The 23,302-nt window shown below is 32.9% G+C and overlaps 1 protein-coding gene across 5 annotated transcripts in view; it reads left to right on the top strand.

Moving 5' to 3' along the window:
- LOC127733960 (nuclear factor 1 X-type-like) overlaps positions 1-22,663 on the top strand; it is a 41,121-nt gene extending 18,458 nt beyond the window's left edge. For all 5 annotated transcript variants that reach the window (XM_052243464.1, XM_052243478.1, XM_052243452.1 and 2 more), the window contains 5 exons: positions 5,698-5,843; positions 7,170-7,350; positions 11,255-11,391; positions 13,303-13,534; positions 18,262-22,663. In XM_052243464.1, coding sequence (XP_052099424.1) covers positions 5,698-5,843; positions 7,170-7,350; positions 11,255-11,391; positions 13,303-13,534; positions 18,262-18,416 — 851 coding nt within the window. In that variant the 3' untranslated portion in view covers positions 18,417-22,663. The remainder of the gene's footprint in view (positions 1-5,697; positions 5,844-7,169; positions 7,351-11,254; positions 11,392-13,302; positions 13,535-18,261) is intronic.
- The last annotated feature ends 639 nt before the right edge of the window (positions 22,664-23,302 follow it).

The following is a 23,302-nucleotide window of genomic DNA, read 5'->3' as shown; positions in this document are numbered from 1 at the left end:
TTAAGTTTTTAAAACATTTATTAGATTCATAAACTATCCTGGATTTTTACCAAACTTGGACAGAAGCTACTAACAATCAAAAGATAGTATAGAGAGGAATATTTTTATTTATTTTTTTCCTCATTTTTGTTGAGCCTGCGATTAACAGCAAAAGTAGGCGAGACACTGGGTTCCGCGGAACCCTTACGAATTTTTGTAAATTCCAGACAATAACTTGTGTGTTAGTGTATGGATCTCTCTGACATTGTACCACAAGGTTCCATATCACAAAGGGAATGCTGGGATTGATTTTGGGGGTAATTGCCTCAAAATTTTAGGAATAAGGGGCCAAAAAGGGGCCAAAAATAAGCATTTTTCTAGTTTCCAGACAATAACTTGTGTTCAAGTGTATGGATCTCTCTGAAATTGTACTGCAAGGTACCATACCACAAAGGGAAGACTGGGATTGATTTTGGGGGTAATTGCCTCAAAATTTTAGAAATTAGGGGCCAAAAAGGGGCAAAAAACAAGCATTTTTTTTTTTTTCTTTTTTAACTCACCTGGCCCAAAGGGCCAAGTGAGCTTTTCTCATCACTTGGCGTCCGTCGTCGTTAACTTTTTACATTTTGAACTTCTTCTAGAGAACCAGTGAATGGAATGAAACCAAACATGACATGAATGTTCCTTATGAGGTGCTGACCAAGTGTTGTTACTTTGTAGCCGATCCATCATCCAAGATGGCCGCCAGTGGGGGACTTAGTTTAACATAGGACCCTATGGGAAATACATACAAATGTCTTCTTTTAGAGAACCACTGAATGGAATGAAACAAAACATGGCATGAATGTTCCTTATGAGGTGCTGACCAAGTGTTGTTACTTTGCAGTCGGTCCATCATCCAAGATGGCTGCCAGCGGGGGACTTAGTTTAACATAGGACCCTATGAGAAATACATACAAATGTCTTCTTTTAGAGAACCAGTGAATGGAATGAAACCAAACATGGCAAGAATGTTACTTATGAGGTGCTGACCAAGTGTTGTTACTTGGCAGTCAATCCATTATCCAAGATGGCCGCCAGTGGGTGACTTGTTTTTACATAGGACCCTATGGGAAATACATACAAATGTCTTCTTTTAGAGAACCAGTGAATGGAATGACACAAAACATGGCATGAATGTTCCTTTTGAGGTGCTGACCAAGTGTTGTTACTTTGCAGTCTGTCCATCATCCAAGATGGCCGCCAGCGGGGGACTTAGTTTAACATAGGACCCTATGGGAAATACATACAAATGTCTTCTTTTAGAGAACCAGTGAATGGAATGGAACCAAACATGGCATGAATGTTCCTTATGAGGTGCTGACCAAATGTTGTTACTTTGCAGTCGGTCCATCATCCAAGATGTTCACCAGGGGGGGACTTAGTTTAACATAGGACCCTAAGGGAATTACATATATATACAAATGTCTTCTTTTAGAGAACCTCTGAATGGAATGGAACCAAACATGGCATGAATGTTCCTTATGAGGTGTTGACCAAGTGTTGTTACTTTGCAGTTGGTCAATCATCCAAGATGGCTGCCAGCGGGGGACTTAGTTTAACATAGGACCCTATGGGAAATACATACAAATGTCTTCTTTTAGAGAACCAGTGAATGGAATGGAACCAAACATGGCATGAATGTTCCTTATGAGGTGCTGACCAAGTGTTGTTACTTTGACAGTCGGTCCATCATCCAAGATGGCCGCCAGGGGGGGGACTTAGTTTAACATAGAACCCTTTTGGAATTACATACAAATGTCTTCTTTTAGAGAACCACTGAATGGAATAAAACCAAACATGGCATGAACGTTCATTATGAGATGCTGACCAAGTGTTGTTACATTGCAGCCGATCCATCATCCAAGATAGCCACCTGGGGGGACTTAGTTTAACATAGTACCCTATGGGAAATACATACAAATGTCTTCTTTTAGAGTACCACTGAATGGAATGAAACCAAACATGGCATGAATGTTCCTTATGAGGTGCTGACCAAGTGTTGCTTCTTTGTTGCTGATTTACTGTTCAAGATGGCCACCAGGATATTTTATTGAATAACGGGACCAATATTAAACCAAATTTGGCCTCAATCATTATTAGGGTATCTGTTATGATTTTTATCTATGTTTACATGATTTCTAAAACCAAAGTAGAGTCAGGTGAGTGACACAGGCTCTTGAGAGCCTCTAGTTTTTTTCTTTAAAATTTTCCATTTTAAGTTGGTTATTTTTGATTATATATAAAAGCAAATAATAATGATATGGTTTGATTTCCTCAAAAATTGAAATATTGGGGTTCTTTGATATGCTGAATCTAACCGTGTATTTAGATTCTTAATTTGTGGTCCCGTTTTCAAATTGGTCTACATTAAGAACCAAAGGGTCCAAAATTAAACTTAGTTTGATTTTAACAAAACTTGAATTCTTAGGGTTCTTTGATATGCGTAATCTAACGGTGTATGTATTTAGATTTTGGATATTGGACCATAATAGGTAAATTAAAATTTTTTAAGTTCTTAGACCACATTCATTCTGTGTCAGAAACCTATGGTGTGTCAAATATTTAATCACAATCCAAATTCTGAGCTGCATCAAGCTTGAATGTTGTGTCCATACTTGCCCCCAACTGTTCAGGGTTCGACCTCTGCGGTCGTATCAAGCTACACCCAGCGGAGCATTTTATTAAGATCTGTCTCCTAATTTCTGTTTTCCGGTACTTGGAATGAAGAGTGGGGGGTATGCTTAGCACGATAATGTGTGCATCCTTGTTTAATTTTGGATTTTTTATCTCCTGTACCAGTAGATTAAATTTGCTTGGGTAATCTTTTTGCTTTAAACTTGTAAGATTCCTGTATGAGTTCAATCCTCTTCCAGAACATATACAAGAATTTGTACTTGATGATTATCAGTATGATGATCATTGTAAGTCAATGGTCTTCTTAGTCCACCATGTGGTCAATACCAACAATTCTCTCAATTTATAATCACTAACCATTCAAATTTTCTGATTATTGAGCATTTTTATCATTTTCCATCTACAACATGAAACAGAAATGAGCTCTTATGTACATGAATGATGTTTGCAATAAGTTATTAATTCATATAATTTGTAACCATGCTGAAAGATTCCATTGCTGAAATAAAAAAAAATAAATATTAGATTTGATTAATATTATGATTTTATGGTGAAACCTGTCACCATATGATGTTAATTGACCTGTTACCAGTATAATTGTACTAGTGTTGCAGTGTGATACTATATTCAGTTAATTTTAACAACAGTGATTATGTTAATAAAACCATAATTATCAGATACATTTCCTAGAATAGATGGGGTAGAGCATCCCTGAATCACAAAGAATGCTGTACTCTAGCACCCTGTTGCAAATGAATAGACAATACAGATGACTTTATAAGCAAAGAAAGTAAAAATATAATCATTTATACTGCAATTAGTGGATTTACTGGCTGTTTTAAGAGTACAAATCTTTGTTTATATAAAGTATTGTGGTAAATCATCAATGTAAATTTAAGGGCAAATTATAAACTATTGAAGTCAAAATGTTTAGTAAACATCCAGAAAGAAGAAATTGAAGAACAATAATGATTTGACTATGATAGGTAACAATGTAAACACATTTACATACATTATTGTACAATGTGAAGAAAAAGGAGATTTATTAGTGCTTGTTTGTAATAAAAAAGAAAAGCTTGCCAAAGGCTCCAATTTTCCACCAGTATCTAAAACTACAAACAAGTTTTATATTTTCTACAACTGTTTTGTTGACTTTTATAAAATAGCATGAAAAAAAACCTAGTTCATTTCATCTATCATAAAAATACTATTCATGTATTTAATTATAGTTTTATATTGCATTATTGCCAGCTGATTATTGCCTGCATTTTTATTATTGACATATTAACATTTTAATTGTCTTGCTGAATATACCAATTCCAATTTTATTACTTATTAATTGTGCCTTTCTTAATCATTTGATGATATTAATATAATTAGGTATAACAATTTATTAACAAAAAAAGGTTTTCATAAATGTATTTCACTTATGAGGTGTTCTCAGCATAGAGCCAATGTGAGCTATCAACCTCCAAGTCTGTCACCTGTATTTGTCCATCTGTGTAACTTCTTAAAAATCTTTTTCTCTGAAGCTGCATGGCAAATTAGAAGCAAAGCTTAGTTTATTATTGGAAGTATTTCTCATTTAAAATTGTGCCTATTAATTAAAAGTTTTGTATTAACCTGTAAATTTCCTTCAGCTGGGGTCATTACAGGGCTTCCAAAACGGTCATATTTTCCGGACATGACCGATAAATTATAAATATGACTTGTTGTGCCAAACCTGAAACGGACATTTAACGTAGGTTTGCCATTTTAACATAATTCCGAAAAAAAATTGAAGTTTTTGCGATCTTTTTGAGCCAACCTTTTACCTTAAACAGCCACATTTCCGGTCATAAAAGTGACATGGTGAATAAGTACTATCAAAACAAATCCTACTTTAATACCCTCTAATTACAGTCAAGGTTAATTAGTTGTCAGACAGTTGAAATTTACCTGTTCAGGTAACAGGTAAACTAATATGTACCAGACATTGATCGGTCTATTTGAAGTTATTTTTATAAATTTCAGCGGTTTGCATCTAATTAGTTTAATCAAAAAGATTTAAATTATCAAAAATATGTATATAAATATGATTTGATGAAAATTTTTAAAAGGTAGTTATAAAGGTTTTAAGCGAAAAAATCGTCAGGACCACAAAGTACGCGTGTGCGCATGTGCGCAGTTGTGAGATTTAATTATGCATCCAAATTCTTCAAAAATACTAAAATTATCATTGATACCTTTATCTAACGTTCATTTCAAGTATTTTCTTGAAGATATAACGTTGGAAGGAGCTACTTAAACTCGATTGTGCTTTTTAAACGTACACAGATTTTTCATATCCGTCTCTGGATCGTGGTTTACCATTGTAAAGTCAACATCGGGTATGAGAAAATGTACCTTCAAAAACGAAAGTAAAGATTTTGACAGGGATGATTTTGACAACGTTATTTTGCACAAATAAAGATTCTAAGGCAGATATTAGAACGCTAATGATGCACTGTCAATTTAACAGTTTACGTCAGTACAGCGAATTGGTATCAAAAGTCAAGTTTAATATCGTTTTTATGTCAATCATTCATTGTTTATATGATGCCCAACTGATAAGCATGATTGCCTTTTGTTACGTAGTCTTAAGGGATCAAAATCGGGATAAGACAAAAAATGTCTGGCCGGCACAAATATTTTTTGGACGCCCTGGGTCATTACCTAATGATTGTGTATTTACAGGGTTTATCTGATCTTGATCTCATTTTAATGGTTCATTGATAATGTACCTGTAGTAGGATCTTAATCTTAAAGACTGTCAGCAATAAATTCAATCATTATCAGTAAAGCAAGTCAGGCATTTCAGTGTGTGCACTCTTGTATAATTTAATCAGATAAATAGGATATCACATTGGTGTATAAACACATTTTTACATATACAAAGTTAGTATTGGTGTATTTAACTCACAATTACTTCATCCACTGTCTACTGAGACTGTATGTTAACATGCCAGCAAATAATGTTTCTAAAATGAGTACAAATTTTTACCTTTTTTTTTTTTTTTAAAGGAATGCAACAACAGATGATTTTATCCTCAGGTGCAGGACCCCCTCCTCATTCAGCAAATATGAAATTTCAAGAAAATGCTGGAGCTGATACATTTTCTGATTTTGTTTCGCTTGTATGCCAAGAAGCACAAAATTCTCAAGGCCAGGTAAAATTTAATAAATGAAATTTAATAAAAAATGAAGGTATAAAGAGTAACACTTTAATATTTGCTTGTTAGGGCTGTTCCATAAAACATACATGGGACCCAGGGAATGCACTTCCAAATCTCAACTATGAGTGGATGTGATCTGTGTTTTTGCATTTAGTGGAAATGTAAGTGTAATTTTAATTTGCTTATATAGGTGGTTACCCCATTTTGAAAGTGCCTTCCCTGGGTACCATGTATATTTTAATGAAACAGCCCTTATGATATGTAACAAATTTAACTAACTTAAATCAGTTATTTAAAAAAATTCATTTGCATTAGTATGTAAACTGTAATTAGGGCATTCTTACAAACCATCTGTATACACGTTGAATGCATATTTTCACTTTTAGACTAGTTATTCTTCTGTCTATTATCGTACAAGTTTGTATTAGTCATTATCAGTCTGCCTCCCATCAGTGCTTGACATTTGAAGATGGCAGAAGATGAATTGACAAAATTAGCAATCCATGACACTTGATTTGGAAGGAAATAGCTATAAGATAGCAATCCTTGACACATGATTTGGAAGGAAATAGCTATAGGATAGCAATCCTTGACACATGATTTGGAAGGAAATAGCTATAGGATGTTCATAATGCATCTAATATGTCAAACATTAATTGATGATAATTTTAATCTTGGTTCATTGAAGTAACAAATTTATTAAGTGGAAAAGTCAGAAATGTTTGATAAAGGTCAAAGTAACAACGGCTTAGAAAACACTGTAACTGGTTTGCATAAGCCATAAAACAATGTTACTTTCATAGAATGTATGATCAGTCAGCAGTAAAGGCTTTCACTACGTTTTAAAGAAGTAAAATGTCTCTCTATTTAAATTTCTACACTGGTAAAAGAGAGACAAAAGATACCAAAAACAATATTCAAAACTGACAACGCCATGGCTAAAAAAGGAAAAGACCAACAGACAAACAACAGTACACAAAACACAACATAGAAAACTAAAGACTGAGCAACATGAACCCCACCAAAAACTCGGGGTGATCTCAGGTGCTCAGGAAATGCTGTTACATCATAACAAATATTAACAGACATGGAAATTGATTAGTTGAAAACCAGGTCAACATAATGTCATTTTGATGGTCAGGAAAAGCTAAGTGACTAGCTGGGAAGCAAATTCTTTGCCTTAGTTACAAGCTTAGGTGAGCCCTGTTATACTTAATTAACAAACTCTATTTTTAAAATACATGAAAATAGATTTAAAAAAATATATTGAAACATGAAATGATTTTGGATGATTTGTAAAGATATATTTGCTTTTTCAAGTCAAACTCCTCTACACCATCTATGAAAAGTCCAGCAAAGATGGCACATTATTTTCCTGGGATGTTGCCTCCACCCCCACCACCACCTCCAAACCTAGCCAGACCAGTGGCCATTATGAGGACATCAGATGGACTGCCGGTAACCAGTGGTGGCCAATCTTTAATGAGCCCTGCTCCACCTAGTGAGTATAATTTGTAACCAATGGGCAATCTTTAATGAGCACTGCATCACAAAATGAGTTTATGTTGTAAACATTGGACAATCTTTAATGAGCCCTGCTGAACCAAGTCAGTAAAAGTTATAACTGGTGCCAGTGGTGGGCAATCTTTTAATTAGCCTTTCTCCACCAAATGAATATAAATTGTATCAATTTGGCCATCTTTAATAATCCCTTCTCCCTCATGTGGTACATTAATAATTCCTGCTCCCTCATTTGGGTAGAAGTTGTAACAAGTGAGCAATCTTTTAATAATCCCTGCTCCCTCATGCGGGTATAAATTGTATCCATTTGGCAATCTTTAATAATCCCTTCTCCCTTGTGGTAATAAGTTGTAACAAGTGAGCAATCTTTAGTAATCCCTGCTCCCTCATTTGGTTATAAGTTGTAACAAGTGAGCAATCTTTTGATAATCCCTGCTCCCTCATGTGGTTATAAGTTGTAACCAGTGAGCAATCTTTAATAATCCCTGCTCCCTCATGATTGGTATAAGTTGCTACAAGTGAACAATCTTTAATAATCCCTGCTCCCTCATGTAGGTATAAATAACAAGTGAGCAATCTTTGATAATCCTTGCTCCCTCATGTAGGTATAAGTAACAAGTGAGCAATCTTTAATAATCCTTGCTCCCTCATGTAGGTATAAGTAACAAGTGAGCAATCTTTAATAATCCCTGCTCCCTCATGTAGGTATAAGTAACAAGTGAGCAATCTTTTAATAATCCCTGCTCCCTCATTTAGGTATAAGTAACAAGTGAGCAATCTTTTAATAATCCCTGCTCCCTCATGTAGGTATAAGTAACAAGTGAACAATCTTTAATAATCCCTGCTCCCTCATGTAGGTATAAGTAACAAGTGAGCAATCTTTAATAATCCTTGCTCTCTCATGTAGGTATAAGTAACAAGTGAGCAATCTTTAATAATCCCTGCTCCCTCATGTAGGTATAAGTAACAAGTGAGCAATCTTGAATAATCCCTGCTCCCTCATATAGGTATAAGTAACAAGTGAGCAATCTTTAATAATCCTTGCTCTCTCATGTAGGTATAAGTAACAAGTGAGCAATCTTTAATAATCCCTGCTCCCTCATGTAGGTATAAGTAACAAGTGAACAATCTTGAATAATCCCTGCTCCCTCATATAGGTATAAGTAACAAGTGAGCAATTTTTAATAATCCCTGCTCCCTCATATAGGTATAAGTAACAAGTGAGCAATCTTTAATAATCCCTTCTCCCTCATGTGGTATTAAGTTGTAACAAATTAACAATCTTTAATAATCCCTGCTCCCTCATTTGGGTAGAAGTTGTAACAAGTGAGCAATCTTTTAATAATCCCTGCTCCCTCATGCGGGTATAAATTGTATCCATTTGGCAATCTTTAATAATCCCTTCTCCCTCGTGGTAATAAGTTGTAACAAGTGAGCAATCTTTAGTAATCCCTGCTCCCTCATTTGGTTATAAGTTGTAACAAGTGAGCAATCTTTTAATAATCCCTGCCCCCTCATGTGGTTATAAGTTGTAACCAGTGAGCAATCTTTAATAATCCCTGCTCCCTCGTGATTGGTATAAGTTGCTACAAGTGAACAATCTTTAATAATCCCTGCTCCCTCATGTAGGTATAAGTAACAAGTGAGCAATCTTCAATAATCCTTGCTCCCTCATGTAGGTATAAGTAACAAGTGAGCAATCTTTAATAATCCTTGCTCCCTCATGTAGGTATAAGTAACAAGTGTGCAATCTTTAATGAGCCCTGCTCCCTCATGTAGGTATAAGTAACAAGTGAGCAATCTTTAATAATCCCTGCTCCCTCATGTAGGTATAAGTAACAAGTGAGCAATCTTTAATAATCCCTGCTCCTTCATGTAGGTATAAGTAACAAGTGAGCAATCTTGAATAATCCCTGCTCCCTTATGTAGGTATAAGTAACAAGTGAGCAATCTTGAATAATCCCTGCACCCTCATGTAGGCATAAGTAACAAGTGAACAATCTTTAATAATCCCTGCTCCCTCATGTAGGTATAAGTAACAAGTGAGCAATCTTTAATAATCCTTGCTCCATCATGTAGGTATAAGTAACAAGTGAGCAATCTTTAATAATCCCTGCTCCCTCATGCAGGTATAAGTAACAAGTGAGCAATCTTTAATAATCCCTGCTCCCTCATGTAGGTATAAGTAACACGTGAGCAATCTTGAATAATCCCTGCTCCCTCATATAGGTATAAGTAACAAGTGAGCAATCTTGAATAATCCCTGCTCCCTCATATAGGTATAAGTAACAAGTGAGCAATCTTTAATAATCCCTGCTCCCTCATGTAGGTATAAGTAACAAGTGAGCAATCTTGAATAATCCCTGCTCCCTCATGTAGGTATAAGTAACAATTGAGCAATCTTTAATAATCCCTGCTCCCTCATGTAGGTATAAGTAACAAGTGAGCAATCTTTTAATAATCCCTGCTCCCTCATGTAGTTAGAAGTAACAAGAGAGCAATCTTGAATAATCCATGCTCCCTCATGTAGGTATAAGTAACAAGTGAGCAATCTTTAATAATCCCTGCTCCCTCATGTAGGTATAAGTAACAAGAGAGCAATCTTTTAATAATCCCTGCTCCCTCATATAGGTATAAGTAACAAGTGAGCAATCTTTAATAATCCCTGCTCCCTCATATAGGTATAAGTAACAAGTGAGCAATCTTTAATAATCCCTGCTCCCTCGTGTAGGTATAAGTTGTAACCTGTTGGGAATATGTAATTGGGTGATTACTTTTCCTACAGAAAGAAAATTAAAGAGACATGATATATTTGGTTTCCGGTTCAACTTTAGTTTGCCTCAACCGAATCTTTGAAACTTGTACACAGTTTCTTTCTTTCAAATTTTAAAGGTACTTGTAATATTCAGTAATTTTATTATTGGGAGTGCATTATCAGAATCTATTTCAGTAATCTTTGAATTGATCATATAACAGTAACCAACACTTCTCCTAAGATACCACAAGCTAACAGAATCATATTTGTCTCACCTTGACGGAGTCAAAAAGCAAAACTTAGGTATTCTGTTTCCGGTTTGGCATTGGCAGTGGCGGCGTTAACAATTTGTTAAATTGTGTGATGAGGTCAGTTTAAGGGGAGCATAAATCCACTTTTGGTAGATCAATGATATTAGGTATGCAGTTGTATAAGCATTGGCACATTTCCATGGAGAGTATTTGGACCCAACCCCTTAGTCATGGTCTATTGACTTTTTTTAGACTTTTGCATAGTTTACGTGTTAAAGTTTGTGATTAGGTAAGTTTAAGAGGGAAGTTCTTACGATAAGTCAATAATATTTGGTATGCAGTTGTATAAGAATTGGCATATCTCCATGGAGATTATTTGGCCAAGCCCTTTCAGTCATGGTCTATTAAGATTGAATTGTTTGCATTATTTATATGTTAAAGTTTGTATTAAGGTCAGTTTATGAGTAACCACAGAAGATGATTACAAATGTAAATAATATTTGGTATGCAGTTATATTAGCATTGACATATGTTATTTTTACATTAACTATTTGGCTCTGTACCTTCAGGCACAGTTCGTTGACTGAATATTTTGCATAATTTCCACTTAAAAGTATTATTTTATTTCAACTTTTGCATTTTACAATCAAATTACATACAGGTGAAACCTATCTCTATGTCAACAATTTATGACCTGTTCTAATTGTTATAAGGTTCCTTCAACAAAAACAAGACAAAAACTACAAGCACTTCTTAAAAAAAAAGCAGTTTACACTTCTTTTTCTTTTAGATTCTTCAAACATTACCAAACTACAAGCACTTCTGAGGCACCAACAGCAAAAAAGAACAATTAAGATTTTTTTCTTCTTTTCTTTTAGGTTCCTCTAACAGTAACCACACTACTAGTACGTCTCCTGACACACCACCAGCTAACAGAACAGTTATGACCAGTCCTTTCTCTGTACTTGGTAGACCAGAACATGCGTTTGCACACATCCACCCTCAGGGACATCAAGTGAGTACATTTTTTGGAATTGATTGACTGAAGCTTGAACTTTTGGTTTCATAGAAATAAAGTATATAAACTAGTCATTGCCTTTAAAGGGAACATCACAGTTGTATGCATTTCAATATCAGATGGAAACTTAAGCCTAGGACATAGAAACTACCCATAATGAAAAATGTGAACAAAATTTAAGGTTGTAAACCAGTTATGACAGGGCTTCTTATACCCACAACTTACAGTCAAATATCTGCCCCTTTCCCAATTTTTATCTCACCTGGTTGGAGTCAAAAAGCTAGATATAGGAATGCTGTTTCTGGCATTGGTGCCGTCAACAATGTATTACAGTGGGAAATCTAGTGAACGAAATCAAAAGAAAATTTCACTCTTCTTATGATAGAGTCGAGAAAATCAATAAAAAAACAATGCCGTGACGATACTGATCAAAAATTATTCCTAGATAACAATTGTACATTTTAAAGAAATTATTTGTTAAACTGTGTTATTAGAAATATACATGCAAATACACGATGTTTTATGTTCAGTATTTATCGGTATAATTGCATTAGAAGCTTGTGAAACTGAAATCTAAAAAATGTAAATCTTTGCTGCATATTGATAAAAAAAAATTGGAAAAAATCATGTACATACAAAATCTAAAGATCTTTCGGGTCACCAAATTTTGAAGTGTTCCATAAAGTCCTTAGCATGTTACAATTTCCCAAAATATACTTATTTTTCACATCTAAGTTTTCGAGGTCACCCGTCTGCTCTTGTCACATGAACACTCAATATAGAAATATTGTCCTTTTGTGAATATAACAATTTAAAAGTCTGTCTGTGCAGGTTAACAAGTTAAAGATAAATATTTTTATAAAGTAGGTATCTTTTTACTATTTTTATGCCCCTGCCATAGCGGAGGGGGCATTAAGTGTTACTCTTGTCCGTCCCGTCTGTAAGTCCCCAAAATTGGTTTCTGTTCTCTAACTTTAGTTTGCTTCAACCAAATGTTATATATAAAGCTTGTTACCACAAAACATAGATCAAGTTCGAAATTGGGTGGCGTCACTTTTACCGTTCATGAATTATGCCCACTTATAAACATAAACAATTGCTGAATTTTCATTTCCGTTCTGTAACTTTAGTTTGCCTCAACCAAATGTTATAAAACTTATACACAATGCTTATTACCACAAAAAACAGATCAAGTTCGAAATTTGGTGGTGACACTTTTACCGTTCAGGAGTTATGCCCCTTTATAAACATAAATATTGCTGAATTTTTCGTTTCCGTTTTCTAACTTTAGTTTGCCTCAACCAAATGTTATGAAACTTATACACAATGCATAATCACAAAACGGTCTTAACTACATGAATCCTGCATCTGTATGTGGAAGTTGACTCATGCATATTTACAAGCGGGGGGATCTATGGCCCATAGACACATTCTCCATTTATTTTCTACAATTTTAAGAAAAGGTTGTCTCGATTTTTATGCCCCCTCTGTAGTGGAGGGGGCATTAAGTTTTACCCTTGTCTGTCCATACGTCAGTACTTTCTAAAATTTGTTTCCGTTCTCTAACTTTAGTTTGCCTCAACCAAATGTTATGAATCTTATACACAATGCTTATTACCACAAAACACAGATCCAGTTTGAATTTTGGTGGTGTCACTTTAACTGTCTAGAGTTATGCACCTTTACAAATGGAAAAGTTGCTAAATTTTGTTCGTTTCTGTTCTCATGATATAATTTGTATAATTTCAGATGTTCCCATATCCCAGTATAAGTCTGCTATGATATCATTTGTATAATTTCAGATGTTCCCATACCCCAGTATAAGTCTACTATGATATCATTTGTATAATTTCAGATGTTCCCATACCCCAGTATATGTCTACTATGATATCATTTGTATAATTTCAGATGTTCTCATACCCCAGTATAAGTCCTGTAAGTATGAATGCCATAAGTGGAGTAATAAGTCCAACAACACTCAGCTTATTAGCTTCACCAGTTGCTACACCCAGGACAACACCTCGATCGACACCCATCCCCAGATGGACAAACCCTTTTATATCACTTGATGAGAACATGGATTATGGAATGTTATCCAATTTCTATGGAGTCAACTCAGAGGAACATTTACTCAATGAAGGTATGTTGAATTTAAAACAAATGCTATATAACAGTCATTTGAAAATTCATTAAATTTGAATGAAACTAATCTTTATCACATATTTTTATGCCCCCGCCATAGCGGAGGGGGCATTAAGTTTTACCCTTGTCCTTCTGTACGTACGTACGAACGTACCTACGTACTTACGTCCCAAAGATGGTTTCCGTTCTCTAACTTTAGTTTGCCTCAAGCAAATGTTATGAAACTTATACACAATGCTTATTACCACAAAACACAGATCAAGTTTGAATTTTGGTGGCGTCACATTAACTGTTCTAGAGTTATGCCCCTTTACAAATGGAAAAATTGCTGAATTTTTCGTTTCCGTTCTTTAACTTTAGTTTGCCTCAACCAAATGTTATGAAACTTACACACAATGCTTATTACCACAAAATACAGATCAGGTTTGAATTTTGGTGGTGTCACTTTAACCGTTCTAGAGTTATGCCCATTTACAAATGAAAAAATTGCTGAATTTTTCGTTTGCGTTCTCTAAAGTTAGCCTCAACCAAATGTTATGAAACTTATACACAATGCTTATTACCACAAAACACAGATCAAGTTTGAATTTTGGTGGTGTCACTTTAACTGTTCTAGAGTTATGCCCCTTTACAAATGGAAAAATTGCTGAATTTTTCGTTTCCGTTATTTGACTTTAGTTTGCCTCAACCATATGTTATGAAACTTATACACAATGCTTATTACCACAAAATACAGATCAGGTTTGAATTTTGGTGGTGTCACTTCAACCGTTCTAGAATTATGCCCCTTTACAAATGGAAAAATTGCTGAATTTTTCGTTTGCGTTCTCTAAAGTTAGCCTCAACCAAATGTTATGAAACTTATACACAATGCTTATTACCACAAAACACAGATCACTTTTGAATTTTGGTGGTGTCACTTTAATCGTTCTAGAGTTATGCTCCTTTACAAATGGAAAAATTGCTGAATTTTTGTTTGCATTCTCTAAAGTTAGCCTCAACCAAATGTTATGAAACTTATACACAATGCTTATTACCACAAAACACAGATCAAGTTTGAATTTTGGTGGTGTCACTTTAATCGTTCTAGAGTTATGCCCCTTTACAAATGGAAAAATTGCTGAATTTTTCGTTTCCGTTATTTTACTTTAGTTTGCCTCAACCAAATGTTATGAAACTTATACACAATGCTTATTACCACAAAATACAGATCAGGTTTGAATTTTGGTGGTGTCACTTTAATCGTTCTAGAGTTATGCCCCTTTACAAATGGAAAAATTGCTGAATTTTTCGTTTGCATTCTCTAAAGTTAGCCTCAACCAAATGTTATGAAACTTATACACAATGCTTATTACCACAAAACACAGATCAAGTTTGAATTTTGGTAGTGTCACTTTTACCGTTCTAGAGTTCTACCCCTTTACAAATGGAAAAATTGCTGAATTTTTCGTTTCCGTTCTTTAACTTTAGTTTGCCTCAACCAAATTTTATGAAACTTGTACACAATGCTTATTACCACAAAATACAGATGAATTTTGAATTTTGGTGGTGTCACTTTAACTGTTCTAGAGTTATGCCCCTTTACAAATGGAAAAATTGCTGAATTTTTGTTTGCATTCTCTAAAGTTAGCCTCAACCAAATGTTATGAAACTTATACACAATGCTTATTACCACAAAACACAGATCAAGTTTGAATTTTGGTGGTGTCACTTTTACCGTTCTAGAGTTATGCCCCTTTACAAATGGAAAAATTGCTGAATTTTTGTTTGCATTCTCTAAAGTTAGCCTCAACCAAATGTTATGAAACTTATACACAATGCTTATTACCACAAAACACAGATCAAGTTTGAATTTTGGTGGTGTCACTTTAACTGTTCTAGAGTTATGCCCCTTTACAAATGGAAAAATTGCTGAATTTTTCGTTTCCGTTATTTGACTTTAGTTTGCCTCAACCATATGTTATGAAACTTATACACAATGCTTATTACCACAAAATACAGATCAGGTTTGAATTTTGGTGGTGTCACTTCAACCGTTCTAGAATTATGCCCCTTTACAAATGGAAAAATTGCTGAATTTTTCGTTTGCGTTCTCTAAAGTTAGCCTCAACCAAATGTTATGAAACTTATACACAATGCTTATTACCACAAAACACAGATCACTTTTGAATTTTGGTGGTGTCACTTTAATCGTTCTAGAGTTATGCTCCTTTACAAATGGAAAAATTGCTGAATTTTTGTTTGCATTCTCTAAAGTTAGCCTCAACCAAATGTTATGAAACTTATACACAATGCTTATTACCACAAAACACAGATCAAGTTTGAATTTTGGTGGTGTCACTTTAATCGTTCTAGAGTTATGCCCCTTTACAAATGGAAAAATTGCTGAATTTTTCGTTTCCGTTATTTTACTTTAGTTTGCCTCAACCAAATGTTATGAAACTTATACACAATGCTTATTACCACAAAATACAGATCAGGTTTGAATTTTGGTGGTGTCACTTTAATCGTTCTAGAGTTATGCCCCTTTACAAATGGAAAAATTGCTGAATTTTTCGTTTGCATTCTCTAAAGTTAGCCTCAACCAAATGTTATGAAACTTATACACAATGCTTATTACCACAAAACACAGATCAAGTTTGAATTTTGGTAGTGTCACTTTTACCGTTCTAGAGTTCTACCCCTTTACAAATGGAAAAATTGCTGAATTTTTCGTTTCCGTTCTTTAACTTTAGTTTGCCTCAACCAAATTTTATGAAACTTGTACACAATGCTTATTACCACAAAATACAGATGAATTTTGAATTTTGGTGGTGTCACTTTAACTGTTCTAGAGTTATGCCCCTTTACAAATGGAAAAATTGCTGAATTTTTGTTTGCATTCTCTAAAGTTAGCCTCAACCAAATGTTATGAAACTTATACACAATGCTTATTACCACAAAACACAGATCAAGTTTGAATTTTGGTGGTGTCACTTTTACCGTTCTAGAGTTATGCCCCTTTACAAATGGAAAAATTGCTGAATTTTTCGTTTCCATTTTCTAACTTTAGTTTGCCTCAACCAAATGTTATGAAACTTATACACAATGCTTATTACCACAAAATACAGATCAAGTTTGAATTTTGGTGGTGTCACTTTTACCGTTCTAGAGTTATGCCCCTTTACAAATGGAAAAATTGCTGAATTTTTCGTTTCCATTTTCTTACTTTAGTTTGCCTCAACCAAATTTTATGAAACTTATACACAATGCTTATTACCACAAAATACAGATGAAGTTTGAATTTTGGTGGTGTCACTTTAACCGTTCTAGAGTTATGCCCCTTTACAAATGGAAAAATTGCTGAATTTTTCGTTTCCATTTTCTTACTTTAGTTTGCCTCAACCAAATTTTATGAAACTTATACACAATGCTTATTACCACAAAATACAGATCAAGTTTGAATTTTGGTGGTGTCACTTTTACTGTTCTAGAGTTATTTTTACAAATGGAAAAATTGCTGAATTTTTCATTTCCGTTCTCTAACTTAAGTTTGCCTCAACCAAATTTTATGAAACTTATACACAATGCTTATTACCACAAAACTCAGATCAAGTATAAATTTGGGTAGCGTCACTTTTACTTTTCTTCAGTTATGTCCCTTTATAACTATATGATATGCAAGCGGGGGCATCATCATCCACATTTATTAAAAATGAGTTATGTCCCTTTATTAATTGTAAATTTCAGAGTTTTCCGTATAGTTACAAGGGGGGGTATCTGTGTCCCATGGACACATTTTACATTTAATTAAAAATGATTATGCACCTCTGTCTGTCTTTCTGTTTGTCCTTTATCAGGATTAAATTTTGGTTTAATGTAGCTGTGGTCACATTAACTTTACATTCATTATGATGTGAACTACCCATGCCAAATAAGATTTAATGTTTTTAGTTTGAGGTAGGTTTAAGTTTTGGTTTAATGACATTGATGGCACCAAGTTTACTGCCTCTGATGTGCATTTCGACAATTAATGTCTTAATGATGCCTGAGGCTAAAATATTTAAAAAAAAAACAAATAAAAATGTTGAAGAGCTTATAAAACAAAAAATAAACAAAAAATTTAGCCAAACTAAGACAAGGAACAGAACTATGCACGTCATTCCTTAATTTAAAATAATTTCCAAAATTGTAAAACAGCAAATTTCAAAAAACTTCTTGCAATAGTTTATGGTCTTATCAACTTTAAACTTAGAACATATATTCATTATGAGAGAAACTTTTTTATTTAAATGCCAAAGTAGGGTATTGACCTATTCCAAGGTTCAAGGAAAATGGAGGGTGATAATGTGCTTGGGGCATGGTGTCCCATGGACAATTATTCTTGTTGTATATAAATTAAAAGGCAAAGACTGGGAAAAATTCAAATGTTTTATACAGGGTTATATTTTAAGACCTGCATGGAGCTTTTATCATAACCCATTAATTTCATTCTTGCTGATGGTTCAAAATTATTTCAATTTTGTCATTTGGTATTAGAGATTAACAGCTGTCATTATTACTGATATTGGTTACTTGTATACAATTATCTAAAGATATAGGTATGTATTCTAATTATTATTAAAATTTAAGCTCACTTGATGGTCTTCAGTGATGAAAACCATACAGAGAGCTTAAAATTATATAATGTCTTTTGTCAGAATGAAGTAAATATGTTATTATGTTTCTGTTTGCTTTATATTTCAGAGAGATATTATAACAACTCACATAACAGTGATGGTTTAGAAGCATCGGGTTCAAGTACCAACAGTGGACCATCAACAGGTTCACACACACACCACTCCACACCAGGTCCACCAAGTCCACAAGAACCCTCAAAACAGACTCCACAACCAACTTGACATTAGTAATCTTAGGGTGCTGAGCTGTGATATAATAGTGTGCCTCCCTTGGGGACATGACACACCCACCTTGTTCCCAGGGGACCTGTACATATGCTGGTTGTTTGTCCTGGCATTTGAAAGCTTTACAGATTTGTGTTTAGTATTACTACAGTGATATTAACAGCCAAATATATATATATCTATATCCATTGTTAAAAATACTATGCAACATTGTAAGTGTTAGTGATTGTTAAAACTAGTCGTCATTTTTTGTGTGAACATTACTAGTCCAAAGTGCTACCCCCTTATAACTGTGATCTGTAATATATATTCTGTATTTAATATTATAACCTTCTATTTATTTTCTTTTTCATATTATATAGAATTTTTTCTTCAAAAGATCAGGAAATAAAAAAATTATAAAAAATTAGTTCAAATTAATTAAAAATTATTAGCGATCAGTTAGATAAATTTATCACACACATTAATTCATGTTTGTTGTGGTTTCAAGCATAAAATTGTAAATTTTTTGTAACTTTCAAAATGTTAAACATAATCAAAAGGAAATATTTGATAAATAAGTTATTAATGATTAAAGAAAATTAAAACTAAGTGTTATTTCAGAAAGCAATAACATAAAATATAGAATTGAATATTTGAAACTAATTTGTGTGAATGTTTTACAAAATAATTTCTTTAAGTTAAGACTTTTTAAGTTCATATAATTGGTGGTTTTGTTGAAATTTGTTTGTCAAACTGCTGAATAAATTGTCTTCCTGTTTTGTGTTATTAAACAATAATTAGATATATCATGTTAAACCAATGAGGCTGTTCTAACCCGGTGTTGTATTAGTTATTATAAAATCTCTTTCTGTCACCTTTTCTTTTGAAGTAGATGCAATTTAAATAGTGAAACCTCAATATGGCAACTGAGTATATAGTAAACTGAGTGAACAAAACTAATCAACAGTATTATGTCAAAAATTGTTCATGGCTTACAGTGATATGAACATAGTGTTGAATATTGTCGTCTTGCTTTCTCCAATAGAAATGGTATGCTAGTGTCCTACAAACAATTATTGTATGCAAGAAAACAAACGTGCCTTTGTATTGATGAGAAATTGAGTACCTTGCCTCTTAATTAACCCCTTTAATGTTAGCTTCAATTATAAGCGGGTGTTTTTATGTCTAGCAAAGAATTTGGAGGGAGCAAAACTAAACTATTCCAGATGATCATTTATACCATAGAATGCAGCCCACGGAATGTTTCACCAAGTTTGGGAAGATAACACATGTCTTAAGATTTTTATTCTTATTCGATGCAATATTACAATAAACAATGATATAATATATGTAGTATTTACGAAATAACTCTTCACCTTGAAATAATTGAAAACGTTTGGAAAGTATTACTTTGTACCTATTTTTGACAGCTAAATTTCTAATTTGAAACTGCTATGTTTGATAATTCTGTAGATAATAGATCTTGGTCAAAATAAAGTAAAGATAATTCTACCCAGTCTGAAACAAACTATTTATTCAGAATATAATTTTATAAAACAGCTTTCTCTGTCAAATTAAATATTTTGATATTATTTGTCCAGCTTATGAAAAATTATCTATAAAGTCAGTATTCTGTATTTGAAGAAAATTGATGTACCATAAAAGAAGAAAATGATCTTGCAGTAGAAAATAGACCCATTGTTGTGATATTGTTTTGTTTAAGAAATGAAAATTTTGATAGTTTTATCTTTCCTCCAATTTATATCATATCTACCTCACTGTATGCACATAATTAAAATAATATGCACTTTGTATATGGAAGTTTGTACATTGTTGAATTGTTACAACTTGTTTTAATGAATATGTTTATCATGTCACCAAATATATAAAATCTCATCTTTCAAGATCATATTGCTAAAAATTCACCACTTTTTTGCAGTGATTTTTAAGCAATATATTCATGTATATATATGTAAATTATTAAATCGCAAAGGGCTTTCAATGAACAAATCAAAGATCATGCAACTGTTGGAATAAGACCGTGTAGTGCTGGTAGTTTGCTGTGTGTGTTAATACTCGTGTAAATAGTACAACAAATGGCATTTTGTTATCTTCAATCATGTTTGTATTTTTTTATATTAATTTTATTATTTATTTATAGATTAGCCACATCGTGTATGAAATCCACATTTGTATATCTACATTGTAAATTTTTGTTTTTATTTATTATTTTGTTATTATTAGTGTCTAAATCTTTGTTAAATTTCTTGCCACTGTTAATTTGCATTTTAACAAAGAAGTAGATATTATGTTAGACTAGTTGTTAATAAGTTGCTATTTTTATTTATTCTCCATACCTTGGTTTAAGTAAGCCAAGCTTTTAAAATGATTTAATCAGGAAACTTTTAAAATGTAATTTTGTGCAAAGATTTACTTGGAAAACTGGAAAATATTTAAGTGAACAACAGAATAAAATGCAATTTTTTCTAACGTATATTCTTGTTGGTAAAATCTTCCAAATGTTCATGAAATGATCAAAAATGAAAACTAGATGGGTTTTGAAAACATAAAAAAGACTTCAACTAATATTCATGAAACAACAAAAAAGAAAAAAAAGAAAACCACATTCTGTTAATATACATTTTAGTATCAATTTGTTAAAAAGTGTTAATGTTGGAAATCCTCATGTCTTGGCAGACTAGTTGTCATATCAAATTTCAGTGTGGAATTATTGTGTATTACATAGCTTAAATATATTCATCATTAGAAATTTAATTTAGCCGTGTTTTCTTTAGATAGAAATTTGATTTTCTGGAGTAGATGTGTTTACAAACATTGAAAATAACAGAATTTGTTGTATTCTCGGATAGTTTGTTACCCTTCCATTATGTTTCAAGTCCAATGCTATTTGAGAATTTGCAGAATCCTTGCTGTTGCTATTCTACAAAGATTATAGGCTTATGAACTGTCTGTGTCCTTTCAGTATACTATGATTGTAAGGACCTTTGGTCTATATTATTCTGAAACATTGAATTTCGATAATAATCAAAATAGAAAGACATTATAGAAGTAGTTTTTATAATTAGGAAAGGTCAACCTGATAAATATAGACCCAAATACATTCTGTTTTTGAAAAAGTAATTCAGATTAAAACAATAATTATAGGCCAGTCCATTCTGTTTGTAGATAAGTGATTCAAACAGTCTGATGCTTTCTGAAGAAATACTAATAATTGCTTCTAATAAAACAGGGCCTAGAACATTAATGCCAAATTTCTTAGCCAAAAGAATTACTTGGGGGATCAAACATTGAACTTGGTAACAGCCAGTTTAACCTTTGCATGAAAACCATGTTGTTATGCTTGTTATATCATGTTGTTTTGTATATTTTGTTTCCATTAGCTGGTGTTACTGTATAGTGTAGCGATCATAAACAGTGTAAATAAGTTTGTATACATATGCTTTAATTTATTATTTTTCGAGTGTGAGACGTACATGAGATGGGGGTGGAACCTTGACAAGATGTCAAGGTTTTGGACACTTTAATGTGTCTATGATCTGTGATCACATTTATACAGAATGGGGTCTGTTGTTATGTTTTTATACTGTTAAACATTTGATTTAGTGTTTTTGTATATTTTAAAAAAATGATACAAAAATAACATGTATTTTAATGAGTGATTTTGTGTCAGGGTATATAATATTAAGACATATAGACTTTCATCCCAAGTTTTCTGTTAATATGTCAAACCTCTATTGCATGAAAGATGCATGATTAGATTATTTTTTTCTTAAATCACAAGAATACAAGTATATTGGCTTAAGATATGAGTTTGAAATTTAATATGTAATATGCAACCAATTTGAAGTGGTACATGAAGTGCCTTATTAATTGGAAATTCATTAAGGAGGTGGATCTAAAATATAACAAATTTTCTTTAACTTTTATTTTATTAAAGAAACAGTTGAAAATCCTTTTGAATACTTGGATTATTCTTGTGTCCTAATTTTTATAATCATTTATATTCCATAATTGAATCTCTTTGATGCATAATTCATTTTAACAAATAGAGGTAATGAAATACTGATTGTTATTAATTGTTGACAGAGTTATCTAACTTGGTTACCATTGGTTACTACATTAAAATGGAAACTTGCACCCTGATAAAGTTTTCGAAATCTACACAGTGGTGTAGTAAAGTGGCATACAGACTGTATCCATTTATATTTTAGCAAATAAACACAAAATCTGGTTTTTATATACATTTGTAGTTGTTGTTAATATACCCTAGATTCTGTTGTCAGCAGGTTAATAAGTTCATGCTTGGGAAACACCACCTGTCAGCCTGTTCAAGTCTTTAAAATTCAGGTTTTTAAAAAAAAACCAAAATGTGTTGATATACATTCTAACATTAATTCAATTTTCAAGTGTTTATAAAGCAATAATTATGTGTGCTTTTGGCACAAGCTATGATGATTAAACGTTTGAATTTCTGGATGAACTGACAATGTCACAACAGTATACAGATAGTATTAATGCTACTAAAACATTCATTGTTAAAAAAAAGCTTGTAATGAGGAAAATAGCTTCGGTTCTATATAATTTTAAAAAATGAAGGTTGTTTGCAAAAACTATTAATAATTATAAAGTGTCCTTAATGTTTACACGACCTTTAATCTTATTTGAAAACATCAGCAAGCAACCAAATTGTAGGACCAGTATATCAAATACCTGGACAGCAGTTGTTGAAAAGTAGCCAATTGTAAAAGTATATTAAAATCATCTAACTTTTTAGCTGCTTTTCTCATCACTTGGCATCTGTCTTCCTCCGTAGTCATTGTTAACTTTTACAAAATCTCTGAAACTACTAATCTAAATTAAACAAAATTGGCCACCATCAC

This window comes from Mytilus californianus, unplaced genomic scaffold (genome assembly GCF_021869535.1).
Source record: "Mytilus californianus isolate M0D057914Y unplaced genomic scaffold, xbMytCali1.0.p SCAF_1, whole genome shotgun sequence".
NCBI lineage: Eukaryota > Metazoa > Mollusca > Bivalvia > Mytilida > Mytilidae > Mytilus > Mytilus californianus.
Note: the sequence above shows the minus strand (reverse complement) of the source record. Positions and strands in the feature narration are given on the sequence as shown.